Below are 18,218 nucleotides of genomic sequence, written 5' to 3'. Positions count from 1 at the left end.
TCAGGCCTAGGCCCAGAGGGAGCTTAAACGTCTGAGGCCAGCTAGAGGTCCTCCCCATCCAGGAAGCACCCTGATCACCCAGTTCCCAGGTAGCAAGCCTTCCTTCCTCAGCCTCTGTGTGCCCCTCACCCAGAGGCTGTCGTCTGCCCTCAGACTAGGAGTTCTCTGAGGGCAGGATACTGTCCATCTCAGTATCCCCAGCAGCCTAGCCCTGCGCAGAGGATGGAGAGTCCAGGTTCGCCCCCAGCCTGGCTGTCCCTACCAGGTTCCCGAAGTCCTGATAAACCAGAATGGCTGTGCTGCCTCCCCTACAGTTGCCTACTCCTTCCCCACCCCTCCTTTAAAGTTGGTGCCCCCCTTCTCACCCTCGGCCCTCGCCTGGCCCCTGGCTGCCAGTCCTCTCTGATGGGTCCCTCTCTGGGATTCCCTACCCGCTTGTTTGAAACCTGTCTATTCTCTGTGCCCCACTGCTGCAGGGCTGCCAGATGCTAACTAAGATTAAGCAACTGAGGCCCAAGGGGCTCGGATTACTCGTTCCTCCTTGGAAACACTCCCGACACGGACTGCTCCACGGGACACTGAACTTGCGCCACGTTGGCTCCCTTCCTGCCCCTTGAGTTGCAAAACACCAGTGCCATCACTCACAGTCAGGACTTCTGAGCTCCAGGGCTTTGCTGTGCACAGTCCCCGGGTGCTGACAGCTGCTCTTTGAGCGCTGCAGAGAAGGAATGATCCAGTCCAAGGAAAGAAAGCCTGAGCAAGCTGATGGGACCTGCCAGAGGTGACGCAGCAGCACAGCAAGTCAGTGAGCTGCCCTGGCTCTCGGGAAGAGAGTGTGGCCGTTGCCTGGGCCCAGCTGGCCCCTCTCCTGGGCTCTCTTGGTGCCTTTCAAACCCTTCCCCTCAGAAATCGGTCAATCCTTTTCTTGGTCCAGGTCGCTCTTCATCTCTAAGGAAGAGCAGAGAGGCAGAGACCACTCCAGGAAAGTGCACACCTCAGGCCAGATCCCTGCCGAGGCCACCCCAAGACACCCAGCCTGGGAGAGGGGCAGCTTGTCTGATGGCAGCAGCGAGCCCCGCCGTGGTGAGGGGACTGGCGTTTGGCCTCCAAGGGACCAGGCAGCCTGGGGAGCAGGGTATCTGAAGCCCTGGTCTGGTGTCTCCCCTTGTTATACCTTTTATGTCTCAGCTTCCTCACAGACTATGGGCATGGTGACCTTGGCCCAGCTTTCTGCCCTCCAGCCCACAACAGTGCTTGTGACAGAGGAGAGAGGTCCCGACTCTGTTTCTGCCCTCACGTCAGGCCTGTCCTCTGACAGGGAAAGCCAAGTCAGAAGAAACTCTGAGGGAAGAGTCTTCAGAACAAAGGCCCCAGTCCTCTCCCCGATTACTGGCCTCTTTATTGCCCCATTTGGGGACCCTTGGAACTGGCCTCCTCAGCTAGTCCCACGTCGAATGCTACCACTCACTCCCCTAAATCCACAATCCCTGTCTAGCCACGAGGAAGACTCCGGATGTACCCACATCAAAGAACATTCTACAAAATACACAAGCAGTTCAACAGTCAGCTTGTCATCTCCCCCGACCAGCTCCCACCCAAACGCCCAAGGGAGCGGGAGTGGCCTCAGGGTCACCACCTGGCTTCTCTGAGGAGCCTGAAGCTGGGCAAATCACAACTGAGAAAACCAGCACCTCAGAGGACGCTCTTCACCCCTGAGAGGTGACACGGACCAGCGATAAAACGGCAACAATGTACCATCCCAAGGACAGCACTGAACCTGGGAGGCAGTGACCCTCTGTGCCAGGCACCGATTCCTTGCATTTTTTTTTTAAACGTCTGTTGTTGCTACAATGTTGTTGTACAGCCAATAAAAATGAACAAAAGCTGCGTTATTTTCATTTTGATGACGCGTCAGGGTAAATGATAACTCTGCCTCTCACAAGGTGCAATTATCTGGAAGTGAACGTCCTTAAAAGAGCATGTGGCCTCCCAAGCTTCCAGAAACAACTCTGCCAGCTCGGGCCGGCCAGCCTGCCCCTGGGTCCAGTCAACCCTCTTGGACTCTCCGAGGCCTTGCTTATCTGGGCTTCCTCCCATCCTTCAGCAACCCTGAGTCGAGATCCCAGGTATCGACAGCTTGCCCTGGATGAGGCCCCAGCTGTCTTTCTACCTCTGACCTCTCTCCTTCCCAAACTTCTTGAAGAAAATAACTTCCTCTTGCTTCCTTCCGTCAAGCTTGGCCCTGATGGCAGCAAAGAGGGTAGGGGCGTGGTGGGGTCCCTGTGGGCATGGAGATCAGGATTTCCACCTGCCCCGTCCCCCAAAGTTCTGTCCTGTGTGGGTCCCCTGGCTTGCTTCGTTAGTGTCCCATCAACCCCCTCCAGCACACCCAGCACAGCTCCATCCCTGCCCTGGACCACCCTGCTCTGCCCAGCAGCCTCCCACCTGGCTCACCTGGAGAATTCAACTGGGCATCTTTCACCTTCGCTGGGGATGAGAGCTTGAGAGCATGGCTTAGGGGCTCTTTGGAGAGTGTGTGCCCGTCAGTCAGGGAGCTGGCAGGGGAGGGGGAAAACAATTGTTAGAAGATGGCAGACTAGCCTGGGCTCCCGATGCTGGCCCAGAACACGTCTCAGCAGCCCCGGGGGTGACGCTGGCATCTCTGCCTCCCGGGTGAGTCAGGGGACGAGACCTTAGTAGTTGCAGGAGCTAACCTCACCCCCATGCCACTCTCCCCCTTCAGGTTCTAAGGACTCAGTAGAAAGAAAAATCAAGTCCTGCTCTGCTTTAATTTGCTGTGAGACTCTGGGCAAATGCATGCCTCTCTCTGGGCTCAAGTGTCCCCATCTGGACAAAGAAAGGCTTGGGGTCTGGCACTGGAGGATTCTGAGCACCACTCCAGTGGCATGAAAACTTCGAGGGTTGGGAAGTGCCCCCACCCCCTTTCTCTCCACACCCACCAGCCCTCAGGCTTTGGGAATAGCCATGCTCAGAAACTCAGAATGGAGCTGAGGACACTCCTACAGCTCTCACGAGTCCTAAGCAGGCCCCCAAGTGAGGCCCTCCCCCCTGCAATGGTGTCTGTGAGTGTGCCCTATGTCCATGCCCTGATGGACAGAACAGGCATGGGACCAGGGAAATCTGGGGCTCTTGCCATCTGTCTTCACTCCTGGCCCAGATCCTCCCAGGCTTGGCGGCTCTGGACAATGAATCTCCTCTTCTGGTCAACACAGCCCACGGGGTTACTGGGCCTCCATTATCAACTCAGCCTCACTGTTCCTTGACATGATTCCTCCTCAGGGTTCAACTGGCCAGACCTCAATCTCCTGGGTGGATGAGCAGATGGGGTTCAGTATATACCTCAGGGTCAAGCAGGATTACTCAACTCCGGGGACACCTTTCACAGTCATCGGGTATGTAAACAGAGCCTACTGGAGTTGTGCAGTGTGCAACCTGTGCAGCTGGTCTTGGCAGCCCTGAGGGCAGGACCCTGGCTCCAGGGAATCCCACCTGTCTGTCAGGGTGGGGTTGGTCCCATCCCTACCTAGTCCCCAGGCAGCTTGCTCAGTTACCTGCTTCTCACATTCGTCCTTACTCCTTGCTGGTACAGCAGGTTCAAATTATGTTTGCAAACACATTCAGGCCCACCTGGTGGCAGTCTGTTTAAGAACCTGAGATAGGTTTTAAAGCAAAAGACATCATGAGGTTATGGAGGGAGGGCAGTGAGGAGGAAGGGGATGAGTGGGGTGCCAAGCTGGTCCCCTTCTTGGGAACTTTGTGAACAAGGCTGGGCCACGGGGCTGAAGCAGCCCTTCTGTTGCTATGGTGACCTGCTCCAGGGAGGCTGCCGGAAGGACTGAAAAGATGACAAAGCATGCTTCTGGGGTGAGGCCTGCTGTGCCAGGCAGAGGGAAACAGAGGGTTCTGAACACCGTGGGACTTGTCCTGCTGACTTTGGATCATCGGTTACTGCCATTACTCTCTTGGGTTGTTGAGGAAAAGCTGCCTCCACCTTGGGACAAAGAAGATTATAATGTTATCAAGTGGCTCCTGCACTCTGAGCTCGGACAATTACAGGGCAAATGGGGGGACACGCACATAACTAGGGTGAGGGTCCCACACTGAGAGTCCGGGGGAGGACTGTGAACTTGGTGTAACATCCATGCTCTATCTCGGCCCCTGTCCTCAAAAGATAGGGCTGCCCACAGGGTAAACCCGGTGCTTAAAGCCAATCAGCTTTTGAAATCACCAGCTGTGGGCAGCCACCCCCAAATTAGCCGAGTCGATCACTGGCTGTAATCTCTCACCATCTTAACTGCTTCCTCACAAACAAGCCTGCTTTTAAATCCTCACCATCAAAAGGTACAGGCAGCTTTTCTGCCACCTAATAAAATTTGCGTAAACTGGTTCTGGTTTCAAAATAGCTAAATGGGCTTCCCTGGTGGCGCAGTGGTTAAGAATCCGCCTGCCAATGCAGGAGACACGGGTTCGATCCCTGATCCGGGAAGATCCCACATGCTGCGGAGCAACTAAGCCCGTGCGCCACAACTACTGAGCCTGCGCTCTAGAGCCGCGAGCCACAACTACTGTGCCCACGTGCCACAACTACTGAAGCCTGCATGCCTAGAGCCCGTGCTCCACAGCAAGAGAAGCCACTGCAATGGGAAGCCCGCGCACCGCAAGAAAGAGTAGCCCCCGCTCGCCACAACTAGAGAAAGCCCGTGCAGCAACGAAGACCCAATGCAGCCAAAAATAAAATTAATTAATTAAAAAAAAAACCACCTAATTATCCAAATGAGTAAAGTATGCTCTTCCTCTTGGTTTGAACCTTCAAGATTTAGTCCCCTTAGAGGGAGGGTATCCTTGTCCATCATCTGAAACAGAATTTGCTGGACCTCCCGATAACTTTTTCCTGCTCACTTCACTCAAGGTCATACTAGCAACAAACTCTACAGGTCTGGCTTGTAAGACAAAAACGAAGGAAACTGCATCGCCTTGAGGGCCATCTGCCCCTCCCCAAGGTGGCTGCTACCTCACACGTCTTTGCTGGCCGTGGTCGTCTTTAGTTTTTAATCCTCACCTGCCTTACTAGTGGTCACTTCTTGCCGCTGTCACTGTGCTGGCCTCTAGCAGCTCACCTCCCTCCTACTTTACAGGGTTTTTTGGTAGCAGACTAGGAAATAAAATCTCCCAGCTTGTTAGAATTGTCAGTTAACTCAGAGGAGATGGCTTCCAAAGTGGAATTTATAACGTTTTCCTCAAAGAAAAGAGATTTGGGGAGCAATCCTTTCAGTTTTGACTCCTCAAAAGCATTTTGGGCCCCTTCTAACTCTTGCTGCTGTTCCAGAAGGTACAAGTGGCTGGTAAATGACCCCAGCAAGTGAGGTACGACTATTATAGTCAACACGATGAGCCTGTCAAAGGTGATTAACACAGTATCCCTGTCATTCTGGAATCTTAGACTCCTCCTGGAATACAGCGCTCCAGACCTTGGCTCAGTCCCAGAGGTGGAAGTTCCTAAGCAGCAGAATGACTTGCCTCTGCTTTACTCATTCCTAGGAGGAAGAAGAAGATCCAGAAAGTATCCCTGGTGAGGACAGGAATTGCTCTCAACCCCAGCTCACACTCCACACACACACACACACACAAACACACTATGAGCATCTTGCCTTACTCACTTTCACAGAAGCAAAAACTTCTTCAGCACCTGCCCAGTAGCACAGGGAGCAAGAAAACACTTGAAGGGCATGTATGAGCAGACATATTGTGAGGTGTGGAGGGCAGGCAGAGGAGTCTGGGAGAGGCCACACTCTCCTTTCTCTGAACTGGCTCTCCTTTCTCCTCCAATCTTGGCAGAAGAGCTGATGGGAACCATTTAAAGACACAGCCTTGGGCTTCCCTGGTGGCGCAGTGGTTGAGAGTCCGCCTGCTGATGCAGGGGACACGGGTTCATGCCCCTGTCCGGGAAGATCCCACATGCCGCGGAGTGGCTGGGCCCGTGAGCCATGGCCGCTGAGCCTGCAGTCCAGAGCTTGTGCTCCGCAACGGGAGAGGCCACAACAGTGAGAGGCCCGCGTACCGAAAAAAAAAAAAAAAAAGACACAGCCTGCCAAAAGCTTCCTTCAGCTCCTCCAGGAAGTCCTCTCGGATTATCCCCCACACCTCTCACCCTTGTAGCCCTCAAACACTCAGGTTTGGGCTTTGAAGGCCACACGTGGCTTGGGAAGCTCCTTGATAGTACGGGTCATGTCTGATTCAACCCTGACCTCTGTCCCTAAGTACTCTCTGGCATGCAGTTGGAGCTCAGTAAATGTTGGTTGGATCTAATTGTTTCCAAGTTGTCACTATGTGTGTGACACGTAAGTCGAGGGGAGCCTTCGTTTTCCATGTGAACCCCTCATGGATGGGGATCCATCTCCTCTTTATTTCTGTGGCTCTTTCTTCCCAATCAACCCTCTGCTCTGTGTGCAGTAGGTGTTCAATAAATGCTTTGTTGAAACAATAGAGCATGGAGATTTACCAGAGTCGGCCTGTTCAAGTCACTTTACTTGACGTACGACCTTGGGCAAGTCACTGTACCTCTCTGAGCCTAGGTTTTCTGCCTAAATCCTATGGCTGCTGTGAGGATAAGAGGATACATGTAAAGTGCCTAGTAAATCAACAGCTCTCATCCTTACTGGTGAACTCTCATGGATCTTTTGGGGAATAAGTAGGAGGAAATTCTTTGGTGAGATTAGGATGGTGCTAAGTAGGGTGAAAAGTCCCAATCCAAGTCTGGGGGTCCAGGCAGCCTGCCAAGCCTGGGTACTCTCCCTGGGAGGCAGCGTGGGGGCCGGGAGGTGGGAAGAGGGTGGGATCCTTGTTCCTTACATGGTCCTCAGGGTGGAGCTGGCAGACCTGAGCAGGAGTGCCTCTGGCATGGTCCCCGAGGGGTGGCCACACCCTGCGAGCTCACCGGGGAGAGAGCGAGAACCTCAGAGAGCTTGTCCCCTGAGAGGTCCAGCACCACAAAACCATCCTGCAATAGACACACAACGTGAGTCACCTCGCGGCCTGGCTGGGCTAGGGGGCACCTGCCCTCCTTCCTGGACGTGACTCACTGGCTCCCGGCCTCGGTACCTGACTGCAGTTTACCGCCTCCTAAGCCCACATGCTCTGATCGCATCAGGAACAACGCAGCATTGAAGGAGGTGGCTGCCTTCGGGCTCCGGGCTCTCTAGTCCCCAGGGTCAATCGGTCACCAGGATGAACAAATACATCAAATTCTTGGGCCTCCTGCTTTGCAAAGACTCCTGCCCACTATTGGCAACCGCCCTGCCCCACACCACCGTTTCTTGTTCTGGTTCTCACCTCTCTCTGCTCTGGGGGCAAAGGGAGAACCCTACTCCTATACGCCACAGGATGTTTTCAATGGAGGGCGTTGCCCAAATACTTTCCCAAATCCTAAAAACCCCAAGTAGGGAGAGGAGCAGTGCCTCCTCCAAATCCCACGGTCCTGGCCACAGAGGCTGGTCCCTCTGCACAGGCTGGAGCTCTCAACAGTGACCTAGTCTGCAGCGCTGCTTCCCACTGGCTTCCCCATTCCCCTGCACGGTGGACCCCACGCCCCCACCCCCTGCTCTTTAGTCTGCATGACCTGCCTGTCTCACCACAAAGATCAGTGCCCCTGAAATCTCTCTTGTGATTCCTGACTCCCAGCCGGAAGACCCCCACCGAGGACTTAGAGAGGACTGCATGCCGAGAAGGTCTGGCTGCTGCAGGCCACTCACCTTCCTCCTTGGGGCTGGCAGGCACAGAGCTCAACATCCCCTGTGCTCCTTCAGCTAAAGCATCATGGGTGTGGGAGCCAGCGCTGCCGGGTCCCCTGGTTCCAGGTGATGATGCAGTGGGGCTGGGCATCAGTGGGGACCCGCCCCATCCTGCCTTGGGCCTGCAGGTGAGGTGTGGCCCCAGATACCTCTGACCCATCTGGTGCAGGTCCTAGCTGCTCACCTGTGAGGCTTACATAAAGAGGGTGGGAGGCAGGGGAGGGGTCTAGACACCAGTGCAGGTGGGTGTGTTGGCTGTCATCCTTGGTAGAGCCACACGAGGACACTGTTCCTGCCACTGCGCCCTCCACCTGGAGCCAGCCCTGGGCCCCAGGGGCTGGGCAGGAGGTTTGACCTTTTTTTTTTTTTTTTAACTTTTCTTTACTAAATGCACGTATTGTGCCAAGTGCTTTATGTGCGTTAGCTCTTTGCATTCTCCCAACAACCTAATGTGGAATGTAGTAATAGTCTCATTTTGCAGGTGTGGTGACAGAGGCCCAGAGAGTTTTAGACTTGTTCAGTGTCACACACCCAGCAAGAGGCAGAGATGGCATTTGAAATCCAGGTCTCCATAACTGGCCCTGAAACCAGGACACCACATAAGCTAGATCTAACCATTATTTGCATCATAAAATTTAGCCAGGGCTTCCCTGGTGGCGCAGTGGTTGAGAGTCCCCCTGCCGATGCAGGGGACACGGGTTCATGCCCCGGTCCGGGAAGATCCCACATGCCGCGGAGCGGCTGGGCCCGTGAGCCATGGCCGCTGAGCCTGTGCGTCCGTAGCCTGTGCTCCGCAATGGGAGAGGCCACAGCAGTGAGAGGCCCACGTACCACAAAAAAAAAAAAAAAAAAAAAAGTTCAGCCAACAGCTCCATCTCACATTGCCTCTGGCAAGCCCCTCTTCCATGGTAACAATATCTCTGCACGTTGCCCTCTGTCCTCAAACGCCCCCTCCCCTTGCACCTCATTCCAGAGACTCTCAGGTTTGTGGCAGTAAACCTGCATCTTCTAAAACCTGGGCCATGCTCTCTAGAAACCCCCCTCCCAACAACTGTTCCGTTTCACCTCCCACTCCCAACACCCCAGAGTTACCTCCCCACCTTAGTTTTCACCTGCCAACTGCCTTGGGGTGAGTGGGGATTGGTTGAAGTAAAAAAATGGAGGCAGTCCCACTGGGTGTTAGGGGGAACCTAAGTCCTAATTTGAAGGCTAAGGGTCAGGGCATAGTGGCAGGATGGGGCAGGAGTTATTCCAAGGTCCTCCACCCAGTCAGATGGCAGATGACTTCCAGATTGCTACACTAAGCTGGCATGTCACTACCAGCACACCAACTTCAAGAGAATTCTGCCCTTTCAAATTCCAGTTTCTTTGTTTGTTTTTTGGCTGCACTGCGTGGCACATGAGGTCTTAGTTCCTCAACCAGAGATCGAACTTGTGCCCCTTGCATTGGAAATGCGGAGTCTTAACCACTGGACCACCAGGGAAGTCCCAAATTCCAGTTTCTTAATGGCCCTTTCCCCCAGTGATCCTTGCCCACTGCCACCTCAGGGCACCCTGACAATTTGGGTTTGGGGTGTTGGTCCTGAGCCTCCCATGAGTTATGAGCCCTTTGAGAAACTGCTAGAAGCCCTCCCCTTGCCCCGCCACCAATGTTTCCAGATGCTCTCTTGCAGTTTCAGGGCACCCAGGGGGCTTGGGAAGCCCATGCTATATTAACAACCAACCCAGTGAATCCCAGAAGGGAATGCGGACTCTTCCTCTGTCCTGAAGAGAATACGGGCTGCCCCTCTCCTCCTCCTCCCACTTTCCTAGTGAGGACAGAGCATTGTTGTTGATGATTGGAGTTGGCACTGGGGGTTGATGTGGGTGGGCATGGCGGGAAAAGTGTCTTCACTTCGGGGGCTAGCAGGAACACGTGCCCAGATCCCTCAACCCCTCCCGGGCAGCTAGACAGCCACTCTGGATGTAGAGTTCCCAAACTGATGAGGAGGCTGGGCAAATGGGCTTATTCTAGGCAGGAGGGCTTGGGAAATGTGTCATCTTCCCTTTCTATCCCCTAGCACAGGGAGATCAACTCGGTGCTTTGTGACCACCTAGAGGAGTGGGATAGGGAGGGTGGGAGGGAGGGAGACGCAAGAGGGAAGAGATATGGGAACATATGTATATGTATAACTGATTCACTTTGTTACAAAGCAGAAACTAACACACCATTGTAAAGCAATTATACTCCAATAAAGATGTTAAAAAAGAAGCAAACAAACAGAAAAGCCACAAGGTTGCCTTCCCCTGGCAGAAGCTTCCAACTGTTCTTCAGACCCTTCCTCCTCCCGGAAGCCCTCTGGGAGGGACCCCCAGCTCTCATGTTTCTTCCTGGAGCTGCCCTGGCTGAGCCCATCCCAGAGCACTTAACATTGAGAGTATGGGTGTTACTTTTTAAAACATAATTGTCTACCATGAGATAAAAACCTTAAGCCCATATTCTCAGAGCTGGAAATGATCTCTCCCTGCCCCATGACGGACGGCTCCACGACTCTCCTCCTTCCTACTATGATTATTGACTGAGTGCCTCCTCTGCAGACATTGCAGGGGGCCTGGGGGCAGAGGTGAGCCCAGTGAGCCTGGTCCCTGCCTCGAAGGCTTGGAGATGATGGGACTGACAGTCAATAAACAAAGATTTATTCAAGGTCACTGTGGGGTCACCAGACCCAGGCTGGGGTAGGGGGTACAGCGAAATTAAAGGGAGAAAGTTGGATAGGGGTGACAGTTTATTTTATGAGAGGCAGAGGGTAAGCGTCCCAGGCAATGGTGCAGCAGGGGACGCTGGTGCAGACAGAAAAGGATACAGGGACCTGGTCATAGACTCAGGCTGTGGACCGTCCCTGGCCTTGGTCCCCCAGCTCACAGGGGGACTTTGGCCAATGCAGAGATCTTTTGGGGATCCATGGTCTCTTGGAAAGGGTGAGAACAGGGCAAGGGTGGTCTAAGACATATCCCCCCAGATCCACCAGAAGGAATATATTTGGGGCAGGCACTCAGAGGCCCTTGACTGTGACTGAGCCCCCAGTCTAAGGGCCCAACAGTAGAGTGTTTGCTGAGAGGCCAAAGGCTAGTCCCAGCTTCACCTTGGCTCCCACCATCCATGGTGGTGGGGCTGTCCCGCCAGCCAGCTGACTTCTAACCCAGTTGGCAGTGGCTCAGTGTTTAACCCTGTCTAGCTAATCACACAGTCTGCATGGTCACACTGAGCTCCCCTGCAAAGCCTGGAAGGAGTCTGTTCATGCCCAAGACAGGTCCCTGGGCACTGGGACATCTGGATTCTAGCCCAGGTTCTGCCTTAGTTGGGTAAACTTGGGCAAGTCCCTGGTCCTCTCTGGGACTCAGTTTCCTCAGATAAGTCACAGACAGAGGGTCTTCCAGTTTTCTGTCTATGACTGGTGATTTGGGGGCCTGAGCTGGTATTCTGCTGCACCTGGTAGAGACAAGGCTACGAGGTTGGGTGTTACTAGGCTCCCAGGCCTGAGGAGCTGGGGGAAAACAAGGCAAAGTAACGATAGTAATGGTTAATAGCTAACAGGTACGCAGCACTAACTGTGCGCCAGGCAATGTTCTGTGCACCTTACACATATATTCACACATTTAATCCTCACAACAGCCCCATAAGGTAATTTCTATCACTATCCCCACTTTACAGATGAGGAAACTGAAGTACAAGGAGATTATATAATTTGCTCAAGATCTTTCAGTTAGCAGAGTAGGATGGAAATTTGCGCAAGTGGGCTTCAGTGTTTATGCTCTTAACCAACAGGCTATACCTCAATAGTCTCAGGTCTACTGGGTGATTCGAGTGGGTGGGGCGGGGGCAAAAGGGTGGGAGGTGTAGAAAGGTGGGCATCCCATGGTCCTCTAAACTTCTGCTTCCAATCATTCATCATTAGACCCTTCTTTACACCCTTCCTCCAAAATTTTGAAAAATTTTGTATATAGCCAAGGTTTAAACCATCAAACGATTTTCTTATGTTGTATTGATGACAGACACAGATCACTGTCAGCTGGTGTTTTGAATCATCATTGGGAGAGCAGTATGAAGCTTGGAGTTGACATAATTCCAACACAAAGCAAAGACTCCTAGAACATTGCCATCTCCCATCACTTGCCATTTTTATTTGAAGTACCACGAGTTTAACTTTGGGCACACTTCTCCTGTTAGGACTTCAGTTACTCCATCTATAAAATGAAGGAGTGGAAGGAATAGTCTCTAAGTCCCAGCTCTGATGATAGGTGGTTTTCCATGTTTCTACTAAGGAGATGAGAGGAGGGAAGAATACTGCCCATTCCTCGGCCAGAGGAACTTCATGGTGTCAGGTTGGGGGCAAAGCTGGGAGTTAGACTTCTACCAACAGGGGTGTCGTGTCCCTGCAGCATATGAATGTTGGCTCCCAGACTTGGTCCCTGCCCTAGAGGAGCCCACAGTCTAAAGAGGAGAGTGAAGGAGAGAGGCACGTACATGGCCTGTATACAGGAGAGGTATCTGTGAGCATGGCAGCCTAGGGGGTCATGAGGTGGAGGCACAGCGCTGTGGGAGCCTGGTCTTTTAGGGAAACATGGTATCACTTTTTTTAAAGTGAGAACTAACATTTACTGAGCAATTAGTATGTGCCAGGTGCTGTTCCAATTGCGTTACATGTGTTAACTCATTTACTTATCTCAATGATCTTATAAAATAGGTACTAAATTAGAATCCCCCATCTAATTGGAAATGGAAGGACAAAGAGATGAAGTAACTTGCCTAAGGTTATACAGCTTGTAATTGGAATAGTTGGGATTCAAATCCAGGCAATCTGATTCCAGATTTTATGTTCTGAACCACCATATGCTCTGCCTAAAATTGGGTGAGGCTCTCTGAAGCTCCTTATCCCTCTCCGCACTCTCCAGCAACATGGGTTTTTCTTAGGAGCAACTGGCTCAGAAAGGCAGAGCATTGTGGCTGAGACACTAGTTTAATGCACATGTATTTTTAAATTCTTCAAATCAGCATACTCCTGACATATCACAGTATCCAACATATAACAAAAAATGATCAGACATCTGAAAAAGCAGGAAATGTGAGCCAAAATCAAGGGGAAAAAAACAGCCAATAGAAACATACTCAGGTATGACACAGATGTTAGAATAAATATACAAAGACTTTAAAACAGCTACTAACACGTTTGATAATTTAAAGAAAAAATGCTAACTGATGAACAGATGGAGAATCACAACATAAAAATAGAAAGTATAAGAAAAGTACAATCTCTGAAATGAAAAATTCACCAGATGAGCTTAACAGCAGATTGGAAACCAACCCCTCCCCAAAAAGCTCATACACATGAAGACAGAATAATAGAAATTATTTAATCCAAATACTAGAGAGAAAAAAGATTTTTTCATTGAACAGAATGAAACATTGTTGAAAGAAATTAACAAAGAGCTAAGCAAATGCAAAGGCATCTCAAGATCAAGAGACTTGATATTGTTAAGATGGCAATAATAATATTGTTAAGATAGCCAAATTGGGTATTCCCTGGTGGTGCAGTCGTTGGGAATCTGCCTGTCAATGCAGGGGACGCAGGTTTGAGCTCTGGTCCGGGAGGATCCCACATGCCGCGAAGCAGCTAAGCCCGTGCACCACAACTACTGAGCCTGTGCTCTAAGAGCCTGCAAACCACAACTACTGAGCCCACGCGCCACAACTACTGAAGCCCACGTGCCTAGAGACAGTGCTCTGCAACAAGAGAAGACACCGCAATGAGAGGCTCACGCACTGCAATGAAGAGTAGCCCCCGCTCACCGCAACTGGAGAAGGCCCACGGGCAGCAATGAAGCCAGGGATAAATAAATAAATAAATAAATAAATAAAATAAATAAGTTTAAAAAAAACTTTAAAAACTTAAAAAAAAAAAGGTAGCCAAATTGATCTATCGGTCAACATAATCTCTGTCCTAGCTGGCATTTTGGCAGAAATTAACAAACTGGTTTAAAATTACTATGAAACTTCCAAAGACCCAGGATAGACAAAACAATCTTGAAAAAGACCGAAGTTGGAGGACCACACTTCTTGATTTCAAAACATACTATAAACCTACACTACAGTAATCAGGACAAAGTGATACTGGCATAGGATAGACATATAGATGAATGGAATAGAATATAGAATTCAGAAATCCACCTTCACATTTATAGTCAACTGATTTTCAACAAGGGTGCCATGACAATTCAATGCGGAATGTATACTTTTCAACAAATGGTACAAATCAACAAATGGTGCTGGGACAACTCAATATCCACATGCAAAAGAATAAAGTTGGACCCTTTCCTCATACCATACACAAAAAATTAACTCAAAATGTATCAAAGACCAAAATGTAAGAGCTTAAACTGTAAAAATATTAGAAGAAAATCTATGTGGACTTAAGTTGTTATTTTTTTGTTTTGGGGTTTTTTTTTTGGCCACGCCACATGGCTTGTGGGATCTTAGTTGCCTGACCAGGGGTGGAACCCACACCCTAGGCAGTGAAAGCACGGAGGTGGACTTCAGTTAGGTAAAGCCTTCTTAGCTATGACATCAAAAGTACAAGCAACAAAACATAAACAGGTAAATTGGACTACATCAAGATTAAACCTCTTTGTGCTTCAAAGGACACCATCAAGAAGGTGAAAAGATAACCCACAGAACGGAAGGAAATATTTGCAAATCATTTATCTGATAAGAGAATTGTATAGAATATATAAAGAACTCTAACAATTCAACAACAACAAGAAAGGAAAGAAAAAAGAAAAATAACCCAATTAAAACTGGGCAAGGATTTGAATAGACATTTCCCCAAAGAAGATATACAAATGGACAACAAGCACATTAAAGGATGTTCAATATCATTAGCTATCAGGAAATGCAAATCAAAACCAGAATGAGATAACACTTCATACCCACTGGAATGGCTGTTTATAAAATACAGATACTAACAGCGTTGGTGAGGATGTGGAGAAACTGGGACTCTTGTACACTGCTGGTGGTAATGCAGCTGCTTTGGAAAACAGTCTGCTAGTTCCTCAAAAAGTTATACATAGAGTTATTATATGACCGAACAACTCCACTTCTAGCTTTATACCCAAAAGAAATTAAAACGTATGTCCATACAAAAACTTGTACATAAATGTTCATTGGAGCATTATTCATAATAGCCAGAAAATGAAAACTCAAATGTCCATCAACTGATGACTGGGTAAACAAAATGTGGCATGTCCATACACTAGAACATTATTTGGCCATAAAAGGAATGAAGTACTGATACATGATACAACACGGATGAATCATGAAAATATCATGCTAAGTGAAAGAAGCCATTCACAATAGATGATATATAAGTTCATTTAAGTGAGAGGTCTAGAATAAGCAGATCTATAGAGACAAAAAGCAGATTTGTGGTTGCCTAGGGCTGGAGGCTTGAGGGGAAATGGAGAGTGACTGCTAATGGATCTAGGGTTTCTTTTGGGGTAATGAAAATATTTTTAAATGGACTGTGGGGAATTCCCTGGCGGTCCAGTGATTAAGACTCCGTGCTTCCACTGCAAGGGACACGGGTTCATTCCTGGTCAGGGAACTAAGATCCCACATGCCCCACAGCACAGCCACAAAAAAATAATAATAAAATAAAATGGACTGTGGTGATGTTTGCACAACTCTGGGAATATACTAAAAACCACTGGATTTTATACTTCAAATGGGTATATTTTATGGCATGTAATTTATATCTCAATAAAGCCATTATATTAAAAAAAATGAATAGAACCTCAGTTACCTGTGAGGCAACATCAAATATCTTTCAAAAAACATCTTTCATAATGAAAGCAAATATAAAATGGATAACCAACAAGGACCTACTGTATAGCACAGGGAACTATACTCAATATCTTACAATAACCTCTAATGGAAAAGAATCTAAAAGAATATATATATATATATATATATATATATATATATATATATATATATATATATATATATGACTGAATCATTTTGCTGGACACCTGAAACTAACACAACATTGTAAATCAACTATATTTCAATTAAAACCAAAGTGAAATAATGACACTTCATTTAAATGCAGGATGGGAGGATTTTTCACCAGCGCACTTCTGTGATGGTTTGAAATCATGTCTGCAAATTCTTTACACTATTCCCATCAATAGGCTGAGTTTTATTCTCTTCTCCTTGAATATGGGATGGCCTTAATGACCAGCTTCTAACAAATACAATGTAGTAGAAGTGACACTATGTAATTTCCAAGGCTAGATTATAAAAGGTGATATGGTTTTCACCTGACTCTCTCAGGATACACGCTTTTTGGATCCCTGACCCACCGTGTCAGAAATCTGGCTACCTTGAAGCCACCATGAAGGAGACCATGTGAAGAAGCTACATAGAAATAGAGAGAGAGAGAGAGAGAGAGAGAGAGAGAGAGAGAGAGATACTGAGGCTCCCCAGCTGTTCCCAATCCCAGCTTATTGAGTCTTACCACCTCAGGCATCAGACATATGAGTAAAGAAAACTTTGAGATGGCCCTGGGCCCAGCCACCAGCTGTCATGTCAAGAAGACACTTAAGCAGCCTATAGAGAGGTCCACTGGCAAAACTAAAGTACGTGGGCAACACCAATGTAGTAAGTTGAAAAATGCCCCACCCCCCCTTCAAATATTCATCTCCTAATCTCTAGAAACTGAATATTACCTTACATGCCTCCCCTCCCCACCCCCTAAAAAAGGAATTTGCAGATGTGATTAAATTAAGGATCTTGAGACAGAGACATTATTCTGGATTATCCAGGTGGGCATTAAATGCACTCACTTGTATCCTTACATGAGGGAGGCAGAGGGAGATTTGACACACACAGAGAGGAGAAGGCAATGTGACCACAGAGGCAGAGACTGGAGTGGTGTGACCACAAGCCAAGGTGGATGTGGGTAGCCTCCAGGAGATGGAAGAGGCCAAGAACGGATTCTCTCCTAGAGCCTCTGGAGGGAGCACAGGCCTGCTGACACCTTGATTTTAGCCCTGTGAAACTGATTTCAGACTTCTGGCCTCCAGAACTGTGAAAAAATAAATTCTGTCTTAAACCACCAAGCTTGTGGTAATTTGTTCAAGTGGCAGCAGGAAACTAACACAGCCAATGAGGAACAGAGGTCTACCAACGACCTTATAAGTGAGCTTGAAAGAGGGTCTTCCAATTCCAGATGAGTATTACCCTGGCTGACATCTTGGCTGTAACCTCAGGAGAGACCCTGAGCCAGAACCACTTAACTAAGTTGCTCCTGAATTACTGACCCATAGAAACCATGAGAGATAATAAATGATTGTGGTTGGTTTGAGGCACCACAGTTGTTTTTTTTTTTTTTTTGCGGTACGCGGGCCTCTCACTGTTGTGTCCTCTCCCGTTGCGGAGCACAGGCTCCGGACGTGCAGGCCCAGCGGCCATAGCTCACAGGCCCAACCGCTCCACAGCATGTGGGATCTTCCTGGACCGGGGCACAAACCCATGTCCCCTGCATTGGCAGGCGGATTTTCAACCACTGCACCACCAGGGAAGCCTGAGACACCACAGTTTTGAGTGATTTGTTAAGCAGCAAGAGATTAACTAGGACACTTTCACTACAAGAAATGCTATAGGGATTTATTTGGGCTGATAGGAATTACACCAGAGGAAAACATGGATCTATAAGAAGGAATGAAGATCAGTGGAAATGCTAAATATATTAGAAACAAGACAAGGATGCCCACTCTTACTACCTCTATTCAGCATTATATTCAAGGTCCTAGCCTGTGCCATAAGGCAAAAAAATAAATAAATAAATAAATAAAATAAAAGGCAAAATGATTGGAAGTAAAACTATCTTTTAAAATAGATAACAAAATTGTATAAAATTGTATTAAAAAATCCTAGGGGATCTATAAAAAGAAACATTAGGGCTTCCCTGCTGGCGCAGTGGTTGAGAGTCCGCCTGCCGATGCAGGGGACATGGGTTTGTGCCCCGGTCTGGGAAGATCCCACATGCCGCGGAGCGGCTGGGCCCATGAGCCATGGCCGCTGATCCTGCGCGTCTGGAGCCTGTGCTCCACAACGGGAGAGGCCACAACAGTGAGAGGCCCGCGTACCACAAAAAAAAAAAAAGAAGAAGAAGAAGCACTAGAACTAATAAATTAATTTAGTAATATCATAGGATACAAGGTCAATTTTTTAAAATCAATTGTATTTTTATATAAATAACAAATGATTAGAAAATTAACTTTAAAATACAATTTACATAGTATTAAAACCCATACAATTCTTAGGAACAAATATAGGAAAAAATGTGTAAGACGTCTACAACTGAAAACTAC

At 48.8% G+C, this 18,218-nt stretch overlaps 1 protein-coding gene across 2 annotated transcripts in view; it reads right to left on the bottom strand.

Annotated features, from left to right (window-relative positions):
• The window catches only part of ACSBG1 (acyl-CoA synthetase bubblegum family member 1), a gene marked incomplete at both ends in the record, with an annotated part of 59,154 nt that overhangs the window by 33,440 nt on the left and 7,496 nt on the right, over positions 1-18,218 (bottom strand). The window contains 3 exons of one of the 2 annotated variants that reach the window (XM_081229246.1): positions 2,455-2,555; positions 3,573-3,671; positions 6,871-6,920. In XM_081229246.1, the coding sequence (XP_081085372.1) occupies positions 2,455-2,555; positions 3,573-3,671; positions 6,871-6,920 (250 nt within the window). Of the gene's footprint in view, positions 1-2,454; positions 2,556-3,572; positions 3,672-6,870; positions 6,921-18,218 lie in introns of those variants that run through there. The other variant, XM_081229247.1, reaches the window with a different exon arrangement.

This window comes from Mesoplodon bidens (genome assembly GCF_964165515.1).
Source record: "Mesoplodon bidens genome assembly, chromosome: 3".
Lineage (NCBI taxonomy): Eukaryota > Metazoa > Chordata > Mammalia > Artiodactyla > Ziphiidae > Mesoplodon > Mesoplodon bidens.
This window is presented reverse-complemented; position numbering and strand designations above follow the sequence as displayed.